The sequence below is a fragment of the Aedes albopictus genome, chromosome 1 (genome assembly GCF_035046485.1).
Source record: "Aedes albopictus strain Foshan chromosome 1, AalbF5, whole genome shotgun sequence".
NCBI lineage: Eukaryota > Metazoa > Arthropoda > Insecta > Diptera > Culicidae > Aedes > Aedes albopictus.
The window spans coordinates 289800509-289824310 of NC_085136.1; the positions used below are offsets into that span (position 1 = coordinate 289800509).

At 41.4% G+C, this 23802-nt stretch overlaps 2 protein-coding genes across 17 annotated transcripts in view; one reads left to right on the top strand and one right to left on the bottom strand.

The window, feature by feature from the left end:
• LOC109623085 (uncharacterized) overlaps nucleotides 1-23071 on the bottom strand; it is a 120040-nt gene extending 96969 nt beyond the window's left edge. The window contains exon 1 of the mRNA XM_029860048.2: nucleotides 22059-23071. Coding sequence (XP_029715908.2) covers nucleotides 22059-22085 — 27 coding nt within the window. The 5' untranslated portion in view covers nucleotides 22086-23071. The remainder of the gene's footprint in view (nucleotides 1-22058) is intronic.
• Nucleotides 1-23802, top strand: part of LOC109408315 (solute carrier family 35 member F3) — a 277247-nt gene that overhangs the window by 135220 nt on the left and 118225 nt on the right. The window lies entirely within an intron of this gene.

Below are 23802 nucleotides of genomic sequence, written 5' to 3' on the forward strand. Positions count from 1 at the left end.
ATTTGAATATACTCTCCTCTAAGTGATTCAGTTCTCTAAAAGGCAGAATGAAATATTATCAACCAAGCTTGTTCATTCCGGGGCTAACGGCATGGCTTTCCTTCATTTCAGAAAAAAAAAAGAAAATTAATTATAGAGAAAAAAATATTCGGGGTAATGGGTCGTTCGGGGAAATGGAATTCGGGGAAATGGGTCATTCGGGGTAATGGAATTCGGGGAAATGTCATAGAGTCGTTGATTTTTTTCCGTAATTTCACTAATTATTTATCCATCTGTACATATGTACGTTGAGTCTATCAAATAAGTTTCATAGATATTTTCAGAAACATTTCAGGAATTCAAAGCGTTTTATGGGGTTTAACCCTTCCCTTCCCATGATTTTGAATGACTTTTTCTATGCTAAAAAAGCGTTTCCAAAAAAAGTGCTCGAACAAAAATTATTTTAAATTGGCGAAATTTTTCGAATTCAATGAAACGAATTTAGCTGTGAATCAATAGGTTTTTGATTGCTTTTCAGTAGTTCCACTATTGAAACAAGTAGTTAGTAGTTGGACTAACCTTATGCGGTTAAGTCATATTCTAATTGTATCATATCCATCTAATTCCGTTTGTCCCGAGTTCGTCGAAAATCTATGGTGCTCTAGAACAACCATGGGAAGTAGAGGGTTTGGTGTTTCAGGGGGCTTTTGGAAGTGGTTTCTGTAATTTCAGGGTGCTTTCCTAAAGGTTTGAAAGATATTTCATCGGGTTTCAAGGTGTACCATGGGTTTTCAAGACGTTTCATGAGGCTTTAATCTTCGTTGTGCATCACGTTGACAGCAGCTCGCCAGACATGGGCAAAACACAAAACCGTGCCGCACCGGTGGCGTGTTTGCCCGTAAACACACCACCGTGTGTGTTCATATCACCACCTTCGTTCAGCTTCTACACGGAACCAGAAATCAACCCAAATATAAGTTCTTTTCACTCATATTGGCTCTTCCGTGCGAGAACCCAAATTTGGCTATACTGCGTTAAAGCTCTGAGTGGGTAGTTTCCGTTTGATCCCGGCAGAAAATTGCAACCCACCGCAAAGTTCTTTCTACCTAGCGTCGACTTTCGAAGTACCCTAGTGGGTTGAAATAAACCCACTTTTGAGTAAACGGCAAAAAACCCAAATTTGGCTTCTCGCACGGACATTATCGGCTAGGTAGCTGCTTCTCGCTTTGTTTTTGACAACATTGCGAGCGGGAGAGCGAGAAAACAACCCACTGCTGGGTAAAAAGTTCAAGCGATTTACTTAATTTTGCGTTCTTTTAACGTATTTTTTAGGTAATCTGTTTTTTCCGTGTACTGATGAACACGCAGTGCGACTGGCGAAACACTCGTATCGGTGTTATAACTCGAGCCTCAGTTTCGGCTCCGTGTTTCAGTTTTGGTTGGGCACGGAGGCCGAGTGTTTCCGATTGTATGAAACACCAAAGCAGTGAGCTCGGCCACAGTGCGTGGTAGCTTGGCTGCATCAGAGGCACTGAGTCAGAAGGGACGAGAAAGACACAAAAGGAGCCGCCAAGTACTTCACTCTCGTCGTCGACCAACAGAATTTGCAAATTGCAACTGGTGCTGGAGAATGAACGGCACCGAGCGCTTGAACTCGAACGAGTGTTTTGCATAATCGGAAACACTCGGGCTCCGTGTTACCCGAAGCGTCAAACACCGTGCCCAGTGCCTGAGCACCGCCACCGACACCGGTGTTGAGCCAGACACGGTGCGTGTTCGTTCTGAAACACGGAGAGCTAGGTGGTGGCTTGGCACCCACGGTGGTGTGTTTGAGCATCGACTCCTCGTGCAGTGTAGTGTTTGGACATGTCTGCTAAGAAGGAGGAAGGAGAAGCCAGGGATTCACCCCAGGTCGTTCTGCATATGAATCAAAAGCGGTAGGCCCGCCAAGCTCATCATTCTATGAAATCATTAATAATACACGACGAACATCATATTAAATGATTAAGGATATTTGTGCATACTTCTTGCAAGCAATTTCGTAGAAATAGTACTAAAGGTGCCATTAGACTGTTTGTCATTATGACAATTTTTTGCCGTTTAAGCCCGACCTTCATTCAAGGTTCACGTTGTGTTGGTCATTTGTTGGGCTTGTTTGGTCAAATATTTGTCATGTCTAATGGGACCTTAAGGAAATTCGTAATAAATTATTTTCATAAATTTCCACTATAAATTCTTTTAATATTCTCAACATGATATTCCTTAAAAATAAAACTAGCTCCTGAAATTCAGTTAAAATTCTCTCTGTGAGTTTCTTCCAAAACTAGTTAAAGAATTTCTCATTGAAATACTGAGGAAATATTTGCCGGTAGTATGTATATGCATGGTTAATGCCAGAAACTTCTATGTAGCCCTTAAGTTTTACCTTTATATTCACCAGATTTTTTTTCAAGGGATCTGTTTGTAGGGGAAGGTGGGGTAATATGCACCCTCTAAACAAACGTGGCCCTATAACTAAGATTAAGATGATTTTATGGGTGTCTTGCGTTTTGAAAGTTAGTTTACTTATTTGACCAAGAGATGCCAATTTTACCGATTGAAATTAAAAATTTTAAAAAGTGTTACGTTTTGAGTACTGAAAAATTGTTGGGGGCAAAACGCACCTTGAGGTGGGGCAATACGACCTCTGGCATTTCTAGCTTTGAATTCTAATGAAATACCAGGCGGCTCCATCTTACTATTAACGGTAGCAAATGGAAGGTGTAGGAGGCGGATGGTAGTTAATAGGTTGATTCCATATAATCAGCGCACAATCGCTTAAATTGCGTGCTCTCTAAATTAGACAATCTTTCCAAATGTGGAAAATCATCGTTTTCCACGCTTGTCCACGGCTTGACCGGCTCAATTTTACGTCTAGTTTGCTTGCATCGGACGGAACTTCACTTATATAATGAAATAGCGTGAGGGCGTTTTGCCCCAGAGGTGCGTATTACTCCAGGTTACACTATTTTTTATTTACATATTTTAAGACATTTCCATGTATCTCGCTCAGAATTGTAAAAACATCTTAAGCTTTTGTACCGATTTTTCAATCCCTCTAAGCTTTTTCGAATGAGTGTAATCAGTTTTGAGCCGTTTAATTCTGCCCAGTTTTGCTTATCCTTCGACAGATACGCGTATTTCGACTACCACTTGTAATCTGCCTCAGTGTCAGTTATCCACTTTGGATCCTCTCTGGGTGATAACTAACATTGAGGAAGATTACAAGTGGTTGTCAAAATGCACATTTTTATTAAGGTCGTTCCCTACTCCATCTCATGCTAATAAACTTGGCAACGTGCTTGATACTTCATCATTTGATCAAAAATCCCATGCAAGCTAGGGTTACAATCCACATGAACATGTGAAATTATCCATTTTAATAGATTTCAATCAACTCAAGATCCCCTTAAAAATGGAATTGGGTTTCATCATTGATCTACGTTCTGATCGCACTTCAAAAGATTATTTCAATGAAACCATTAGACCACTTCGATAAATTCAATGTCGTTACTGTCGAAATGAATACTCGTGTCCTCGAACGACTTCTAGCCGAAGCTGTTAGCCGTTTACCAGACTAACCCACTTAAGCCCCCGTATCAAGTAAGACAATATACAGCCTGTGCTTAAGATACTTCCACACCACTAATCCGATTATGTCACTTTTCCGTCCACAATCACCTTCGATCTGGAAGGACCCCCACTAAAAGGAGAGACCAATCTTGCTTCCTGGGCACGTTTCATGTCAGCCATAAAACACCTTCACTATGGCGACGACGGAGGATGATGATGCAAAAAGCTTAGCTATATAGTGCAACCTGCGGCCATCGCGGCGCGACCGTCAGCTAAATTGAACGTTATGGCATGGGCACTGACTGGCTGGCGGCTGACTAACGCTGCTGGCTGACTGATGAAATTCTTCCTACCTTATGGTTTCAAGTACGGCCACTAAAAGTTTCCAATTCTGGGTCTTGGCACTTGCCAAAAAGTTCCAACCTCAAATCGAGCAGAACACGGCGCTCCGCATCGGTTTCTATTTTTTCCCTTCACTTCTTTGGTTCATATCCGCCTTTGGCTCGTGACAAACATAAGGCGTCACTCACTACCTTCCGCCGCCAATCCTAGTTTGTTCAACTTTCAAAGAACTCGAAGCGGTAACGAGAAAGCAAAAACCTCCAGCCAAATCCTGCTCCAAAGCCCAACCCCGACCTAAGCTGGTAATCCAATTTTGATGTTTGGGGCTGGTGGAGGAGACTGACTGTTCGGCATGGCTTTGTGATGTTATTGTTGGTGGGCGACTCACCCGTCAATATCCAATTAAGCTGCACTCAAGTGTCCGACGCTACGTTGCCGTTGCCTTGGGGCCGTTCAAGGTCGTTTAGAGTGTTTACTATGAGCTCACCGTCCGTCGTCGGAAACCTGTGGCTAAGGGAAACTTTCCATTCTAACTAAAGGACGAACCTAATTTGAATACGCATGGGCTGAAATTTGAACATAATAAAATTGCCAGAAATCAATGTAGGTTCGTCGCTTGCTGCTGTGCAAAGTAGCAGCAGTCTCTGTTCGGTGTTGGAAAAGCCAAGCAAGTTAATTTTCGAACAATATTATATCGTTGAGGATGTATCCGTGGATAGATGAAGGGTTTCTTCTTCTTCTTCTTCTTTATGGCTTTACGTCCCAACTGGGACTTGTCCTGCCTCGCTTCAACTTAGTGTTCTTTGAGCACTTCCACAGTTATTAATTGAAGGGCTTTCTTTGCCTGCCATTGCATGAAATTGTATATTGTGAGGCAAGTACAATAATACACTATGACCAGGGAGTCGAGAAAATTTTCCCAACCGGAACGGGAATCGAACCCGCCGTCTCCGGATTGGCGATCCATAGCCTTAACCACTAGGCTAATTGGAGACCTCTGAAGGGTTTATGTACACTGAAATCTCTATTAAGGTAGGACCCATTCAGGTTAAATCTATTTAGGTCCCTCCATTTAGCTAACGTAATCTAAATGGGATTTGATTGTGTTCAAAGCCGTTGGAGTACTCAAGATTACAGATAAATTTGGTTTACGGTAAAACAAGCAGAATTAGGAGTTAAGGGACGTGCACGGAATTTTTAAGGGTTAAAAGTTTAAGAGTATCCGAGAACTCCCTGAAGTTTGGGCCATCTGATCTACAACCGGAATCAGTGATCTATTGGAGCTTTATGAATGAAATTTATGCTTGCATAGCCTCATGCAACTATGCCAAGTGGTGAGTTTGTTGTCAGTTTAAGGATCTCCAAGAACTTCCTAGCGTGTAGGTCATCGGATCTATCAATGATTCTTTAAGGTTCTCCAAGAATTCCCTTGAGTATATAGGTCATTGAATCTACGAGGGCTACTAGTTGTATATAAGAGCATAAAGAATGAGTTTTATACTCACACAGCCCCAGGCATCTATGTTCTATCAAGTGGTGGGTTCTATGATTGTATAGTATATCCGAGAATTCCCTAGAGTTAAGGCCATGTGATCTATAACCGTGATCAGTGATCTATTTGAGCATTATGAATGAAATTTATGCTTGCATAGCCTCATGCAACTATGGGCTGTCGAGTGATGAGTTCATTGTCAGTTTGAGGATCTCTAAGAATTTCCTTTAGTATAGGGCATCGGATCTACTAACGTATTTGGTTGTCGCTAAGAGATTTACGACTAAGGTTCATACTCACACAACCTCAGGCAACTATGATCTATCCAGTTTTGAGTTCGAAAAATCTTAAGGGGTCTCCAAGAGCTCCCTTGAGTATATAGGTCATCGAATCTACTAAGAGCACACAGAATGAGGTTCATACTCACACAGCCCCAGGCATCTATGTTCTATCAAATGGTGGGTTCTATGATTGTATAAGAGTATCCGAGAACTCCCTGGAGTTAAGGCCATCTGATCTACAAGTGAAATCAGTGATCTATTTGAGCATTTTGAATGAAATTTATACTTACACAGCATCATGTAGCTGTGTGCTATCAAGTGGTGAGCCCATTGTCAGTCTGAGGATCTCCAAGAATTTCCTTGAGTAGGTTATCGGATCTATTACGTATTTGGTTGTCTCTAAGAGATTTACGTAATAGAGGAAAAGTAAAATGGGCTTCTATATTCCCCTGAAACCGTCTATATTCCCCTGAAATGGTCTCCATATTGAGATGCCTTGAAACGTTTTGAAACCCTATGAAATCTTCATGAAATTTACCTGAGAGCCTCTGAACCCCTCCGAATCACTCTGAAACCTCCTGAAACGTCCCGAAACGCATTGATACGCCTCGAAACGCTTTTAAACGTCTAAAATCTACGAAAAATTCACCTGCGAGGCTCTGAAGCCTCCTAAATCCCTCCTGAAACCTCCTGGGACGCCCTGAAACTAGCGTTGGGCAATTTTGAATCGATGTTCTGTTTCGATGATTCGATTTTTTAAATCGATGTTGAAGGCCCACAAATTAACTAAATCTAGGGTTAACTAAATCGATGCATACCTGTATATCTCAGGTTTCTTGGACAAATTCTCCCAGAAGTCTAAGTAAATCTTACTCAAGATTCTGGAGGAGGCCTGCATATCCTGCTTATGGTCTAGAGTCCCTTTCAGGGTTCTAGCGCATCCTTCTCAGGATTCTTGGCCAGTCCATCTCTGGATTCCGAACATTTTTTTTTGAGAATCCCTCTCAGGATTCTAGATGAATTTCTCTTAGGGTCTGTCCATAAACTACGTTGACTGTTAGGGGGAGGGGGTACAGGCCAAAGGCTACGGTTCATACAAATTTCAAAAAAAAAATGTATGAGCAAAAGTCTAAGGAGGTGGCGGTGGTTGTCTGAGATGACCAAAAATTAGTCTACGTAGTTTATGGACAGCGCCTCTCAGGGTTCTGGGGCCATCTCTTTCAGGACACTAATGGGATGTCTCTCATTACTGCAGGTGAATTTCTCTCAGGATCTAGGAGAATCCCTCTCAGGATTCTGGAAGATTCCACCAGGGTGTTCTGGGGATATCCGTTTAAGCATTCTGGAAGAATCCCAAGGAAAAACTTCTCTCAGGATTCTTAGGCAATCCGTCACAGGATTTAAGAAGAATTCATTTTGGGAATCTGAAGAAATCCCTCAGGATGCCGGAAGAATTCCTCTAAATATTCTGAGAGAATTCATCTCAGAAAACTGGAGTAATCTCTCCCATGATTGTAGGGAAATCCTTTATAGAATGAAGGGTGTTTTCCTATTGGAAGATTCTTTCTCTCTTTTCTGGGATAAGGTCTCTCTGGATGCTGGTGTGATCATTTTCAGCATTTTGAAGGAATCTCTCACAAAGTTTTAGAGGAATCCTCATAGTTATGGAAGAGTCCCTTTAAAGTTTTAGAGGATTTTTTTACAGCAATATTTATGGCAACTCCTATCAGTATTCTTGAATCTAAGAGAATTCATTTCACGATTTTAGGGTATTTACTACCAGGGTTCCCTACCAAGGGTGAAATCGCTTCCAGGATTCCAAGACATTTCTGGATGACGTGATTCCTCTAAGGATTCTGGAAGAGCCTCACTTAGGATCTCACTCAGAATTCTGAGGAAATTTTTCTCGGCATTCTCAGGAACTTTTCTCAGACTTCTTGGAGAATCATACTCAGAATTCTCAAAATTGTGGCGAAATTTCTCTCGGAATTCTGGAAAAATATTTCTAAGGATTCTAGTGGTATCTTTCCTAGGATTCTGCGTTAAATTCTTTTAAGATTCTGGGGAAATATCACTAAGTATTCTGCGGGTACTTTTCCCAAGATTCTCTGAAAATTCGGCTTTTTGGGGTTATCCCCGTCAGGATTCTGGGGAAATTTCTCTCAAGATTCTGGAGAATTTGTCTCATGAAATCCTTGGGATTCTGGTGCTGTATTTTTCAAGAAGCTAGGGCACTTTCTTTCAGAATTATTAATTATTGATGAATCTGTCACGAGATTCTGGGCAGAGTTTTCTAGATAAATTCGGATTTTTGAGAATCCCTCGCAAAGATTTTGTGATTCCTCTTAGGATTCGGCAGAAATCCTTCTCAGAATTATACGAGAATCCCAGTAGAATTCTGTTTTCTGTATTCTGGAGCAGTTGCCCCCATAAATCCCTTTCAGATTTCTGGGAGAATCTCTCTTAGTAATAATGGAGAATCCCTGAAAAGATAATAGGGAAATTCTTTTGAGATTCTGGTGTAACAAATTAAAGTATTCTAGAGGAACCACTCTCAGATATCTGGGACAATCCCTTCCAGGAGTTTAGGGAAGTCCTTTCAAAGATTCTGGGGGAATGTCTTTCAGGAATCTGCGGTATTTTTTTTTAAAGAAATTTCCTCAGAATTTTCTCAGATTTTTCTCAGAATTCCAGAGAATTCTTCTCAGGATGCTGGGGAAGTCCATTCTAGAAGTTTTCGTAATCCCTTTCAAGGAGAAACCATATCAGATTTTTCGAAAACAAAATCCTTCTTAGTTTTCTAGATGAATATCTCTTAAGAATCTGAAAGAACCTCTCTTATGATCCCTCTCGGGATTCTGGGAGAATTATTTACGGGATTCTGACAGAATTATTCTCATCATTCTAAAGGATTCCACTCAGGATATTAGAGGAATTTTGGGAAAATACTTAAAAGGATTCTGGAGGAATTCTTCTCAGGGAATCCTATCTCTCAGATTTCTGAGAGAATATATATCAGGTTCCTTTGGCAATCCCGTCCAGCATTTTGAGGGAACCTTTCTCATGATTCTGGAGTAATCCTTCTTAGGTACCCTTTTCAGAATTCTGGGCCATACGTTTTAAGTTTCTTGGGAAATCCAGCTTAGAATTCTGAAAATATTTTGGTGAGAATCTCTCTTATTATTCTAGATGAAATAGAATGTGAAAGAACCGCTCTTGGAATTGCTCACAGGGTTCTGGGAGAATTCATCTTAGAATTCTGGGATAATCCTTCTTAAGATTCTGGAATATTTTGGTAGCATCCCATGGGAAAGCTTATCACTGTCTCAACGTTTTATCCACATCAATTTTCAAATCAGTGTCGCGAAATGTTCGATGTGCAATCTCAACCATGAACTTGAACTACATGTAGCAAACGAATCATTTATAGTTTTCAGTTGAAAACATCGATTCAATGCTTTCAAATTAATCGGTGAATCGATTCTGAAACGCCCTGAAACGCATTTAAACGCGTTGAATTACTTTGAAACGCTTCTGAAACCCTCATTAAACCTCCGTGAAATTCGCCAGCGAGCCGCTTAAGCCCCCTCAAATTCATCGGAAACCTTCTAGAATGCCCTGAAACGCATTGTAACGCATTGAAACACTTTGAAACGCCTCTGAAGCCTCCGTGAAATTCACCTGCGAGCCTCTGAGGCCCCCTTGAGCCCTTTTAAACCTCATGAAACGCCCTGAAACGCTTTGCAATACTTTGAAACGCCTCTAAAACTTCTTTAAAACCGGAGTGAAAGTCACCTGAGAACCTCTGAAGCCACCTAAAACCTCTGTGAAACCTCCTGAAACGTGGCAACGCTTTGAAATGCCTTGAAATACTTTGAAACGCCCTGAAACGCCTTGAAACGCTTTGACACGCCTCTGAAACCCCTATGAAACCTACGACAAATTCACCTGCGAGCCTTTGAAGCCCCCTAAAACCCTCCTGAAACCTCCTGGGGCGCCCTGAAACGCATCAAAATGCCCTGAAACGCTTTGAAACGTTTCAAAACGCCTCTTTAACCCCTATAAAACTTCTCTGAAATTCACCTGAGAGCCTCTGACGCCCCATAAAATCCCTGTGAAACCTCCTGAAATGTCCCGAAACTCCCTGAAACGCATTGAAATGCCTAGAAACGCATTGAAACGCCTCTGAAACTCCCATGAAATCTCCGTGAAATTTAAATGCGAGCCTCTGAAGCCTCCTTAAATCTCCTGAAACTCCCTGAAACGCATTAAAACGCCATGAAATGCCTTGAAATGCTTTGAAACACTTTGAAACGCCTCTGAAACATTTATTAATCCTCCTTCACCTGCGTCCTCTAAAGTCACACTTGAACCTCCTTAAACCCCCTGAAAGGCCATACGGCCTGAAACGCATTGAAACACCTTGAAACGCTTTCAAACGCCTCTGAAACCGCCATAAAACCTCCGTGATACTCACCTGAGAGTTTCTGAAGCCCCACAAAACCTCTCTGGAACTTCCTGAAACGCCTTGAAACACCTCTGAAACACAAATGAAATCCATGTGAAAAGCATCTGAAGCCCCCTAAAAGCCCTCTCAAACCTTCTTCTTCTTCTTCTTCTTTATGGCCCCACTGGGACTTGGCCTGCCTCGTTTCAACTTAGTGTTCTTTGAGCACTTCCACAGTTATTAATTGAAGGGCTTTCTTTGCCTGCCATTGCATGAATTTGTATATTGTGAGGCAAGCACAATGATACACTATGCCCAGGGAGTCGAGAAAATTTACCCGACTGGAACGAGAATCGAACCCGCCGTCTCTGGATTGACGATCCATAGCCGTAACCACTAGGTTAACTGGAGACCCCTCTCAAACCTGCTGAAACTATTTTGCTCTCTGAAACCCTAAGATTTTGAAAATTTGAATAGCTGTCGCGGGAGACCGTGCCAGAATGTGCAAGTAGAAACTTTCCAAGATTCTCGTTTTGTAGAAAAAAAAATATAGTATGGGATGATCTTTTGGCGTATCTTTGTTTTGATATTTCCGGACCGTCATAGTGAAAACTAACACCTTATTAAGCTTTTGTTGCTATGGACCTTTTGGCTCTATAACTGTGTCTGGCTGTAGGGAATAATGGCTACCCCGCTGCTTCTTTCAATTGAAGGGTGCAATGTGCAAACAACAATCGATTGACCGTCGATTCAGTAGTCTGAAATAGCCGAACTGGGTTCGTCTTGAGTTTCGATTATCCAATGATTTTTCACGTTGAATAACTGATCGTAATTTGTGTTTTTACACAGACACTCGATGCCGTCCGTCGCGTCGTCGTCGGTGTGCAATTTTTATTATTCATTTGCTCCTCGATCGAGCCAGGCTCAGACCATGTGCGATGTTGTTGAGCTGTCGGCATTTGATGAGTTAGAAGTCCGGTATGAGCCAGTAAAACAACGTCTGCTGCGTGGTGAACGCATGTTAATGTGGCGGCCGACGGATTACTTAGCCAAAGAAATTAGACAAGCCGAATTCAATTTCGGTGCAAATCGAGCGGCTTTGTTTTTGGTCGGAGCATATGCTGGCTGTAGCCGGCATAAAAAGTGCTGATAAGGTCGCATCGGTTCGCAGGTGTTACATTTGAACTCATTTTGAGCTATGTAATGTAAAAAATAAAGCATCTTGCAATGTATGATTCTCTCTGGCACAAATCACATCTCTACAGATTCAATTAAATTGATGTTTCTTATTCACTGCTGATCATGACATTCTGATGAACTCGATCCGATTAAGTCTGTGAAGTTTTTTTTTTCATGAAATGCACATTTCCTAGAAGTAATATGCTACTTTATCTTCATTTTACTATTACATTGCCAGCTTATCAGCACTTTATGAATGAAATTCATGCTGGCACAGTCTTTTGTAACCATGTGCTGTCTAGTAGTGAGTTCTATGGCTGTGTGAGGAAAGCTCTCTTGAGTATTCGCCTTGACGGAGGCTCTCTGAGAGAATTGCGCTGTGCACGCAGAACTCGATGTACACAGCGCAACGAGTAACTTTCACGCAGCGACCGAAAAGACAAAAGAATTTTCACGCAGATTTGTGTAACACCGGATCAACACAAAAAATGTGCTGATCCGGTGTTACACAAATCTGCGTGAAAATTCTTTTGTCTTTTTGCTCGCTGCGTGAAAGTTACTCGTGCGCTGTGTTGTTTCATTTAAGGGTGTGCGTGAAAACAACTTTTTTTAACATGAGAAAGGATAGGAGCTGCATTTTCAAATGCTTCTAAAATATTTTAGGGACTTCAGATTGAAGAAAGTGTTAATGTTTTGCAATATACTTTCAATTAGCTACACTATAACTGGTTTTAGACAAAAAGTTTTTAAATCACAATGTTATGTCTATAATATAGCGTATCAAAATCTCATTCGATAACATTAAGAAGGTTTGGCTTAAAAAAATCTATAAAGAATTAGAAGCATTTGAAAATGCAGCTCCTATCCTTTCCCATGTTAAAAAAATGTTTTCACGCACAGCGCAATTCTCTCAGAGAGCCTCCGTCAAGGCGAATAGGTAATGGGATATACTGGCGTAATCAGTTTGGAACGTCTTTTTTCTGAAACCGTCTGAAACGCTCACTTTAGAGCCTGGGAAACCCCCTAAAACTCTCAAAAACCTCCTGAAACGCCATGAAACGCCTTGAAACGCCTGTAAATGCCTCTTATACCCCCCACGTAAACCACTCTGAAGCTCTCCTGAGAGCTTTTTGAACGCTCTAAGACTCATCCGAATTCTACTGAAACGACATGAAACGACCTGAACGGCCTCGAAACGCATTGAAACTGCTCTGAAACCGCCCTGAAATTCCAATGAAGTTCATTATAGAGCCTGTGAAGCCTCCTAAACGCTTTGTCTAGAAACAATAAACCAGCAGGGAAGCAGGGATTACAGTCCAGAGGCTTGGTGAACCGTGACCGTGAACAACAGGCACCCATTCATTGGGTGGTCTAAGGTGCCCGGCTTTCAAAAAGAGCCGTAGCGAACAAACCACAGTGCAGGTAACGCAGCTGAACGTGAACCACTGTGACGCAGCTCAGCAACTGCTTTGTCGGACAGTTTCTGAGAGGGGGATGATTATCGCCATCATAGCGGACCCATACCGAGTATCCACCGGCAACGGCAATTGGGTCACGGATGGGCCCAGAAAAATGGCGGCGATATGGACGACGGGTAAGTACCCCATCCAGGAGTTGGAGTCTACTTCCTATTAGGGCTTCGTGGTCGCCAAAGTAAACGGTTTTTTTTTCTGTAGCTGTTATGTGTCTCCGCGGTGGCCGATCGCGCAGTTCACGCAGATGCTGGACTGTATGACGACCGTGCTGAAAGGGCGAAGGCCGGTGGTAATAACGGGTGAATTCAAATGTAACAAATATTTATACCTGTAACATTCTACTTACTTACTTTCAGTGCTGGGCACCCACGGTGGTGCTGAGCGCCAAATTGATAGATTTCTATCCTGGGCGATTGCCAACCATCGCCTTGACCTGTGGCCAGGTGAAATTTCTGTCGACTTGCTTGATTTCGCTATTGAGGCTGCGCCGCCAAGAGCCTCTGGGTCTGCCTCTGCTGCGATGTCCTGCTGGATTCCAGTCTAACGCTTGTTTGCAGATTTCGTTTCCGCCCCTGCGTAGAGTGTGGTCGACCCACCTCCACTTTCGCTCCCGAATTTCTGTCGCTATCGGCTTTTGATGACATCAACGATGTTCTCCACTGGTACACACCAGGTTTCACTGGCGTATAGATTTCACGTTCGAGTTGAAAATTCGGATTTTGTGCTCCATGGTAATGGGCTGCCACAGCAATCCACGATTTGGTTCACGGTCAATCGCACCTACCAGGATCTCGTCGATTACGATGAGGAACAATAGCGGTGAAAGGATACATCCTTGCCTTTTTCCAGCGACGACCCGGATGGGATCGGACAAAACACCGTTGTACAGTACTCTGCACGAAAATGCCCTGTACAGTGCTTCAATGAGGCCGATGATTTTCTCAGGGAGACCCTTGCGCCTGAAGAGTTCCCACATGTTTCCGTGATTGAGACGGTCGATAGCTTTTTCGTAATCAATGAACACCAGGTAGAGAGACTCTTGGAATTCATTGATTTGCTCCAGAATGATACGGAGTGTGACAATATGGCCCACACAGGATCGTCCGGCACGTAATCCTGCTTGCTGCCGTCGAAGAGTTGCGTCAATCTTCTCCTGTATCCGGTTAAGGATCACATTGCAAAGGACTTTGAGAACGATACACAGTAACATGATGCCCCACCAATTATCGCAAACAGTCAGGTCACTGTTTTTGGGTACCTTTACTAAGACGCCTTGCATCCAGTCGGCCGGAAATGTCGCGGTTTCCCATATGTTGCAGAATAATTGATGCAGTAGTTGTGCGGATACTACGGGATCAGCTTTAAGCATCTCAGCTGATATGCGATCGACTCCTGGGACCCTTATCGATTTCATGCTACGGATGGCTATTTCTATCTTCTGCACTGATGGAGCTTCGGTGTTGACACGGGTAATGCGTCGAACCCTTGGCTGATCATGCTGAGGTGATGATGATGTGACCGACACTTGAAAAAGGTTTCCAAAGTGCCCGAACCAGCGTTTCAACTGGTCAGCCGGGTCGGTCAGTAACTGTCCAGACGTGTGTTTCATGGGTATCGTAGCATTCATCTTAGTCCCATTGAGGCGACGCACAATGGGAAAAAAATAGGTATAAAACGCGAATAAATTCAATATCTCTGCTCGGAGTGGATGGATTTGAATGAGTTTTTGACACAAACTGCAAAAATCTCTATACATAGTTTCAGATAAGGTTGGAAATCAGAGTATCGGGCCCGTTTTATCCAACTCTCTCTTTTTCACATTTTAGAAAAATGCTGGAGTGCAAAATAAACGATTTATTTAGTTCGTGTTTGTGTAAAAACTTCCGTAGCATCGAATGGAGCTGGTTTGGCTCACCGCACAGCCCTAAAAATTGAAATGTCTTCAAGTTACACCGATATCCCCTATTTCATTGAAATTTTACATGCATCTTCGCTCGGAGTGGAACGCAATCGATAAGAGCAGGACCAACCCTATGTCAAGTTGCCGATACTATGAAAGTTTTTACATAAATATGAGCTTAATTAATCATTTAATTTGCACGTCAGTCGGGAATAAATAAGGATTTTCTCTAAAAAGTGTGTAAGAGAGAGAGTGGGGTAAAACGAGCCGAATACACTGATTTCCAGCATCGTGCGGCGAATGGCACCCTCCTTATCTGAAACTATAGATTTTTTTTACAGATTGTGTCAAAAATTCATTCAAATCCATCCACTCCGAGCAGAGATATTGAATTTATTCGCGTTTTATACCTATTTTTTCCCCACTGTGCGACGTGAAACATCGTAGAGGAGACGGATATCGCCGGTGATTGTAGCTTTCTCGCCTTCGTTGGCTAGGGAGTCCGCCCACGCTCTTTTGTACCGTCTACATGGGCGTTTCACTTCCTTCTCGAGCGCCGAATAGCGCTGACGGGCTACGGCTTTGGCTCCTCGTGCTTTCACTCGCTCTAAAGCGGCTTTAGCGTTCCTTTGCTCCTCTATCTTCCTCCAGGTACAGTAGACGTTCGCTCAGTGCAAACGGTTTAACTGCAATACTTTTTAACTGCAAGTCCGCTAAGTGCAACAATTTTGCAGTTATCGCTCCGCTATTTGTCAAAAACAAAACGTCAACAGAGTTGCGATGTTATCGAATGCATTACAGCTGCATTGCGATGTTTTTGAGTGCAGTCTGGCTACGTCCAACAGCAATTGACAACTGTTTGACGGCTGCCAGTCGTTGCAATTAGCGAATTTCATTCGGTAAAAAACGTAAACATGTTGCACTTATCGAACGTCTACTGTATCATCTGTGATCCACTGCTTTCTTCGAGTGCGTAGCTAATCCAAATTATTCTCGCCTGTGGCGGTGAAGGCGTTCTTGATGGCGCTCCATTATTGATCTTCTACGCTTCCACCTTCTGGAATATCTGCAGCACGGTTCTCTAGCTCCCCGACAAAGGACCTTTTCACCGCAGAGTCTTCCAGTCGGTGTGTGTTGAACCCGCTCCCGATTTAATCCTCCTGACGATGGATCCTAGCAATGCGCAGTCGGATCTCACCGACCCAATGCATTATTCATTTCAAAATTTGGTCGACCCAATTTCGCATTACACGGAAAACAATTTAATGTCAGATTTATGAAAAACACACAAGTTTGGGCAAACTTTTTATGAATTAGTCGTTAGTTAGGGCGAGGTTTTGCAGAACGTGACGACCCATACAAACAGTGGCGAGGTCCCATATAAAAAGCGTGACTAGAGGGGAGGGGAGGGGGGTTGAAAAAGGACGTATTTTGCGTGACATAATTTGTGTATCACTCCTTAGACTAACTCGTTTTCGCTCAAATGCTGAACGTAGCTCCTGGGAGTCCAAAACAATCGATACAGGAGGTAAGACTTGCCATTTTTCGAATTTTATGTTTTTCACATAAGTGTGGGCCACCCCAATACGCTCTTTTCAAATGGTAGTCTAGATAAATGTTAGATTATGCAAAATTGCTTCTTCAACAATTTTTTAAACATCCATAAAGTTTCATTGGTTGATGAGAGGCTACTGAACCTATATATGGCCATGTTGGCACGAAACACGATAAAAAATATTCACTCAATTTGGACATGAAAAAAGTTTTTGTTAGAAAAACTTTTTTCCCTTAAATATGTCACAGCAACATTGTTTGGAGAAAATGTAGGTAATTGAAATACCTTTCTCCAGAAAAAAAAAATCATCGATTTAAAAACATAGGGTTTTTTGTAATATCGATTTAAATTTTTAAAACCTTTATTTTTCAGTGTAGGAATTAATTTTTTATTTTTTAGATATTTTTTTAAAAAACTTCATGGATTTTCACGATAGTCCGCCATACAACACTTTTTTGTAGGTCTTCTCATTTTTGAGTTACATCGATTTGAAAAAAAATCTATGAAAAAAAAATTAGGCCCTCTTCAAATGTTTCTCTTGAAAAATTTCGAAAAACAAAATATGCAAAGTTGCTTAGAAAGACCTATTGTTTATCACAAAGTTTCGTTCGATTCTGAGAGGGTGCTGCCAGCCCCATAGAAGGGTTGGCGCGAAATTCGTCGGATTAAGTTATACCGGTTTGAAATGTTCACTAGTATGGTACACGCTTGTATGGAAAAAATAAATCCTCGCTCCAGTCGACTTTTTAGATCCCATTTAGGTCCCATATGAACTGAACAAAATTTCAGCGCAATCGGTGAAACTATAATTTAGCGCAAGCGGTTCAAAGTTTTCATAGGATTTACTATGGGAAAATATGCACTTTCAGATAAAAAATCCCAGAGGTTGCCCTTTGACTCCTTAATTCAAATCGATCAATGCTTCTTGTAGAAAAATCATTTATGAAACTTTCTTTCGAAGACCGCAAAACGATTGGATGCTTGTGGAAAAAGTTATTGATTTATTACAGATTGATGATCCAACGAACGGCTTTTTGTTTTGTTTTATCAGCAGCACTGCTGCTGCCGTTGTTGCTTGGGGTGGCGGGAGGCATAACCACCCCCAGAAACAGCAGCAGCCAAAGCAGCAGCTGCAGTGCTGCTAATAAAACAATACAAAAAGCCGTTTTTCGGATCACTAATCGGTAATAAATCAATAACTTTTTCCACAAGCATCCAATCGTTTTGCGGTCTTCGAAAGAAAGTTTCATAAATGATTTTTCTACAAGAAGCATTGATCGATTTGAATTAAGGAGACAAAGGGCGACCTCTGGGATTTTTTATCTGAAAGTGCAACTTTTCCCATAGTAAATCCTATGAAAACTTTGAACCGCTTGCGCTAAATTATAGTTTCACCGATTGCGCTGAAATTTTGCCCAGTTCATATGGGACCTAAATGAAATCAAAAAAGTCGACTGGAGCGAGAATTTGATGTTTGTCCCATACTAATGTTCACCCATGTAGTGGAAAATAAGTCATATTTACAATACCACACAAAAATACTAAATGTGTTCTTCCTTCAATCCAAACTGGCTCTACTATATCTAAATAGAGATATCCTGAAAACAGATGTATCTTTGGATATCAAAACTAAAATTAAATAACAATAATGTAATAAAAAAATCATTTTTTCGAAAGAGATCCAAAAAATGTCAATTCATGATAGCTTTGTTAAACGATTGAAAAGTACCTATGTTTTAATAACTGGTGAAGCATTATTATATTTTTGATAAACTTTCGAACTTTCATTTAATTCGGTTCACTGTTTTCTGAGATATGACAGTTCAAAAACTGGTTGTCTAAAAACAAGTGTTTTACGTAAACGGTTCTAGCTTCACGAAATATTAGCCAATCGAGCTCAAATTTGTACCAATGATGCACATATAATAAATAGGTTGACAAACAGTCGAAATTTGAGAATTTTTCATGCGCTCTATGAAAAGTTACAGCATGTTTAACTTTTTTGTAAGAGAAGCAAGGTTGCCCAAACATTTTGGCCACCCATGGTGTATGTATGTGTGTATGTATGTATGTCTGTGCGCAAAATAAGTTCACTCACTTTTAGAGAATTTTCCATTGGACAATATTTCGGATTATTGCTGGAATCGAACCGGAATTTTACCGCATTGTTTGCTATTAAAAAAAGGTCCGGATCGGTCAAGGCGTTCCGGAGTTATGGCCATTTAAGTGATCTGGACCAGCACCGGTAGAACTGGTAGTATATAAAACTAAACCAAGCCCCATCATGGGACACATCAAACTGCGGCGATTTTTGTAGTCCTTAGCATGGTTGACAAATTTTATGCGGAAATCAACACTGAAGACCAGAAATTACACGATTTCGGCCCAAAATTCAATATGGCAGCCCAATATTCAAGATGGCGGCTGTTTAACCCACGCGCTGTTGTATTTTGTACAACACGTTGATAAAAGCTCGCTTACTGTACACAGCACCAGTGCGATGCTGGCGGTGGTATCCGACCGCGCGAGTTACGGAAGGTTAATAGGGTTTTGGGCCCTAAAACTTTGCAATATGGGTATATTTGGTATAGGGAAGATGCCCTAAGTCCAAAAACGGGCACCAGAATATCTAAAATGGCAATCTAAAATCCAACATGGCGGCTTAAAAGTCAAGATGGCGACTGTTTAATGGTGTTTTAGGTCCTGAAACCATGCAATATGGGTATATTTGATATAGAGAAGATGTCTCAAGTCCAAAAGTGGTGACCATAATAACCAAGATGACGGTCTAAAATCCTAGATGACGGCTCAAAATTCAAGATGGCTAGAAAACCATGCAATATGGGGATATTTGGTACAGGTAAGATGTCCGGAGTCCATAAATGGTGACCAGCGACTCTAAGATGGCGGTCTAAATCCAATATGGCTGCTCTAAATTCAAGACAGCGGCTATTTAATAGTGTTTTGGGCTCTTAAACCATATATAAATATGGCTATATTTGGTATGGGGAAGATTCGGAGTTCAAAAATGTCGACCAGAATATCTAATTACACGTCTCACAATGCAAGATGGCGTCTTTTAATTCAAGATGGTGGCCGTTTAATGGAGTTTTAAGCTCTTAAATCATGACCCATCAACTAGTCATCGTATAAGATGTTGCATAAGATGTGAAAGTTAAGCCGATATCCGTATATTTTACATGCGTCTAAATGAAGGCATGCATGCTAAAGGCCTCCACTTTATCATCTTATGAAACAACTTATACGATGACTAGTTGTTTGGGGAAACATGGGTATGTTTGATATGTAGAAAATGTCCGGAGCTCAAAAATGGCGACCGGAATATCCAAAATGGCGGATGTTCAATGGAGTTCGATGCTCTAGAACTTTTCAATATGGGCATTTCTGTTATGGAAAAGAAGTCTGGTGTCCATGGCAACCAGAATATCCAAGATAACGGGCTTAAATCGAAAATACCCGCTGAAAATTTAAAATTGCGGCTCATTTTATAGGCCGTTAAACGATTTAAAGGCTGAAACATCAAAAGTCAGATAAACGACAAGATTTCAAGTGTCATGAAATGGATTTTTGTTAAACGTATGAAAGTGCGATACCTAGTCAACACACGATCGCATATGATGTTGAATAGGATGCAAAAGTGATGCGTAGAAGATATGCGTACTCCTTACACACGGTTAAATGGATGCATGAACGCATATGGCCTTCACTGTATAGCATCTCATTCAACATCATATAAGACTTTGTGTTAGCTGGGTATTCATCAACATGTTACTTGAGTTTTGCCGAAATGAGTTTTTGAAGGCACGAGAAAGGTGCCATCACCGCTAGGTGGGTAACGATTGTGATCAGAAAACTTTTCCGAAAACCAAGTTCACTTTTATGAAGTGGGATTTCTTAAGCATCCATTTATCTTTTGCGATCATATACGGTCCATTCGATACCAAGGGGTTAAAAAGTACAGAACGACTTTTGGTAATCAACCTGAAAACTTCATCGAGCTGCAATTGATCCACTCAGCATTATTGGAGGATTTATAAATTTATAAATGTGTCCCGTAACGTGGGTAGATCACCTTAGAAAGGTGCGTTGCGGTGTAAGATCTACCAAATCAAATTTTGATCTTGATATTTATATTTTATATAAATATCCCAGGATCAAAGCTTGATGTACTTGTTTGTGTTTGTGTAGTATATGTGTTTCAATTAGCTGCTAATTAACATTTTATTTCAGAAGGATTCAGGTAAATTTATCATACAATACATAATATTGTAAAAATATGTATCTGTGGCGAGCGTATCACTAATATGTAGCTTACTCGACGTACGATGTTAATATTACTTTATATTTCAGATTTTCAACCGAAGCATCTAGTAATTTAACCAAATGCCATCAAGATGACGAGGAAACCAGGATGGATTGGGCAGATAGCTGATTTGAAGCAGTTGAACAATAGTGTGCCTGAATGTTTACCAAACGTATCCTTTAGAGTCTACCCTTCCACTAACAACACCCAAATTCCCGTGACATCTAGGCCTAAGGAGAGATCGTAGAGTTGTCTACATCTTTCTTAGGTGTCCAACTAACAATCCTTTCCCTTTCCTCAGCAGTCGCAAGGACGTGGCCAGGACAGTTCTCAACCATTGGAGGATTGCATCAGTCTTGTCTAAGAGTCAGAGATTAGTCCCAAATCTTTGTGCTTTGGTTCGGACGGGAAGGAGGCAACCCTCATAACAGCGGTCTAGGACTGTACCACCTACGAATTTGTGCGACTCGCTTGATGCTAATGCTAATTTATAAATTTATAAATGTGGTATACGATCGATTGATGCTTTTTTTTATCGTATTATCGTAGGAGAGGGAACACCATTCGAATGGGACGGCATCGGAAGTGGTGGAATTTGGCAGTCAGCTTGTACATGTATTTTCTATTAATTAAAACGGTTTTGTTGCTGTTCCATCTAATTGGAATTCAGGGTCGAAATATAAGAAATTTTTGGATTAATTGAAAAAAAAAAGAAAATGTAAAGGTAGACCAAATTCTAGTAAGATCGCAGAGCCAGAAAGAAACAGAAGAAGAAAGAATTGAAAATATATATATATATATATATATATATATATATATATATATATATATATATATATATATATATATATATATATATATATATATATATATATATATATATATATATATATATCCAATTTATTCGTCCTATTTACGTGACTGGATCACTAGAATCCCATATAACTATCAGAAAGGGCTTTTCGTGAAGGATCAGAGGTTTACTAAGGTATTCAAGTACGTACTGAATACTAAGCTGTGCATACTTAGTGAACATTCTCGGAGTATAACAAGGTCACAATCATTACAACAGTTAGCCATTATCTGAGACTAACTTGGTCATATTCGACAAATTCTTGACCGAGATCTACATTAAGCTAAATTCTTACTTTTAGCTTACACAAACTTACATCACTTACTGAACGCAATATGTAAAGATTTGATTTCATCATTTTTACAGACCGTAGCGTCATTTGCTCTTGATAAACTCAACTTGCCCGTAAATCTTATCATCACCTTTGTTCGCTGTAAGAGTACAATCATAAACATATTGCATCGCCTTTGTTGAGCACGTGTTTCACCGGGCGGCATACCACATACACATCATCATCATCACTTCGAACCATTTTCCATCCATTATCCATCAATCTTCGGTTCGTATGTTATTCTGTTGCGGACCCCTCTCCCCGTCCTACAAAAAAAGTTCTACTTACAACCAAAAGTAACACCAAAATTCTCATCTTCGTTGGATTCTATTGTGGACACCTGTTGTGGAGCCAGTAGCACTACACTCATGTACGGTGGTCGCGCATATATATGTTAGGCTATCTGCACTGGTTCTAATTGGACGAGCTGGATCGCCGACGCCGCCGCAGCCGCATGCAACTTCTTCAGTGTTGTAGTCTTCAGAGGTCTCGGAGATTTGAACGACCTTCCTTCCGATTGGCGCGCGTTTCGCTCCGCTTATTTTCTTCCCCTTCTGCACTAAGGCTCCGTCTAGCGCGTCGTCGTCGTCTATCAACCGCGATTGGTTCCGTTTTCACTAGCGACTAATTCCGTTCCGCGGAACACAAAAGATTCGGTTCTTGCTTGCAATCACCACTGGATCAACGACGAAAAAAAAGAATCCATCAATCTCAAACGGTGGATCTTCTTCGCAGTCGTCGTTTGCTTTTCCGCACGTCAATTTTTTTCGCGTATTTCTTGTTTACACTCTCACTACTTCTTGTGCACCGATCGGTGGGCAACCGAAAAAAAAATTGCCAATCACTTGCAATTTTGCTTCGTTTCGTTATAACTCGATCGACGCTTCCTATTTACGCTGGTCCCAAGCCGAAACGCAGCACCCCCTTGACCGATCACCGAAATTGCAGAAACAGATAGATCACACCTCAGACTCGACGTCGTCGTCGTCACTCAATCAACCAGCGGTTCGTTGCGGTGCTCGCGCGCGCGCTCGTACTCGATACTCAACCGACTAGCTACAGCAGCAGCAACAGCCGGTGCAACGTGGTATGTTCAAACGATCGTTACAGACTGATGGCCGCTGGCGGTTTCGAATCGCTACGAAAGCTTGTGCAGCGCGAGCTCCACCGCGATTCGGATCCGATCGGAACCACCACGCCGCCGCCGCCGTGGAGTCGAGAGGGTATGTAGTTAGTTGGCTTCGAAAAAAGCTCCGATGGTCGTCGGCACACCTGCCCGGGTCGCTGAATGAGGGATGTCTTTCTCTTTTTTTTGGCGAATTTTTCGGCAGTGATACTTGGAAACGGGTGCAATTTTTGATAGTTGAAAATGATCACTGCTCCAGAGGTGGTTGTTCTTGAGAATTCCTGTCGTCTCGAATGGCCCAGTATGGGGTTATTCATGCACATGAATAGAAAGGACAAGCGGGCTACCTTCGATGTGATGTCCTTAAATTCAAAACTGCATTCCAGTAACGTAATGCGAGGATTTGGGAAAGTAGATCAACTTGAAGTATGTAGTTTGATTGGAGCAAACCTATTAAATCCTTTAGGCTATTTTCTTCTTAACCATTCACTATTCACTCAAATTACCCTAATTACTCCGAAAGGATAACTGTCCAAGATATCTTGATCAAAAGAAAAAAAAAGCTACAGATTAAGAAGACAAGAAGACAAGGAGATAAGAAGACAAGAAGACAAGAAGACAAGAAGACAAGAAGACAAGAAGACAAGAAGACAAGAAGACAAGAAGACAAGAAGACCAGAAGACAAGAAGACAAGAAGACAAGAAGACAAGAAGACAAGAAGACAAGAAGACAAGAAGACAAGAAGACAAGAAGACAAGAAGACAAGAAGACAAGAAGACAAGAAGACAAGAAGACAAGAAGACAAGAAGACAAGAAGACAAGAAGACAAGAAGACAAGAAGACAAGAAGACAAGAAGACAAGAAGACAAGAAGACAAGAAGACAAGAAGACAAGAAGACAAGAAG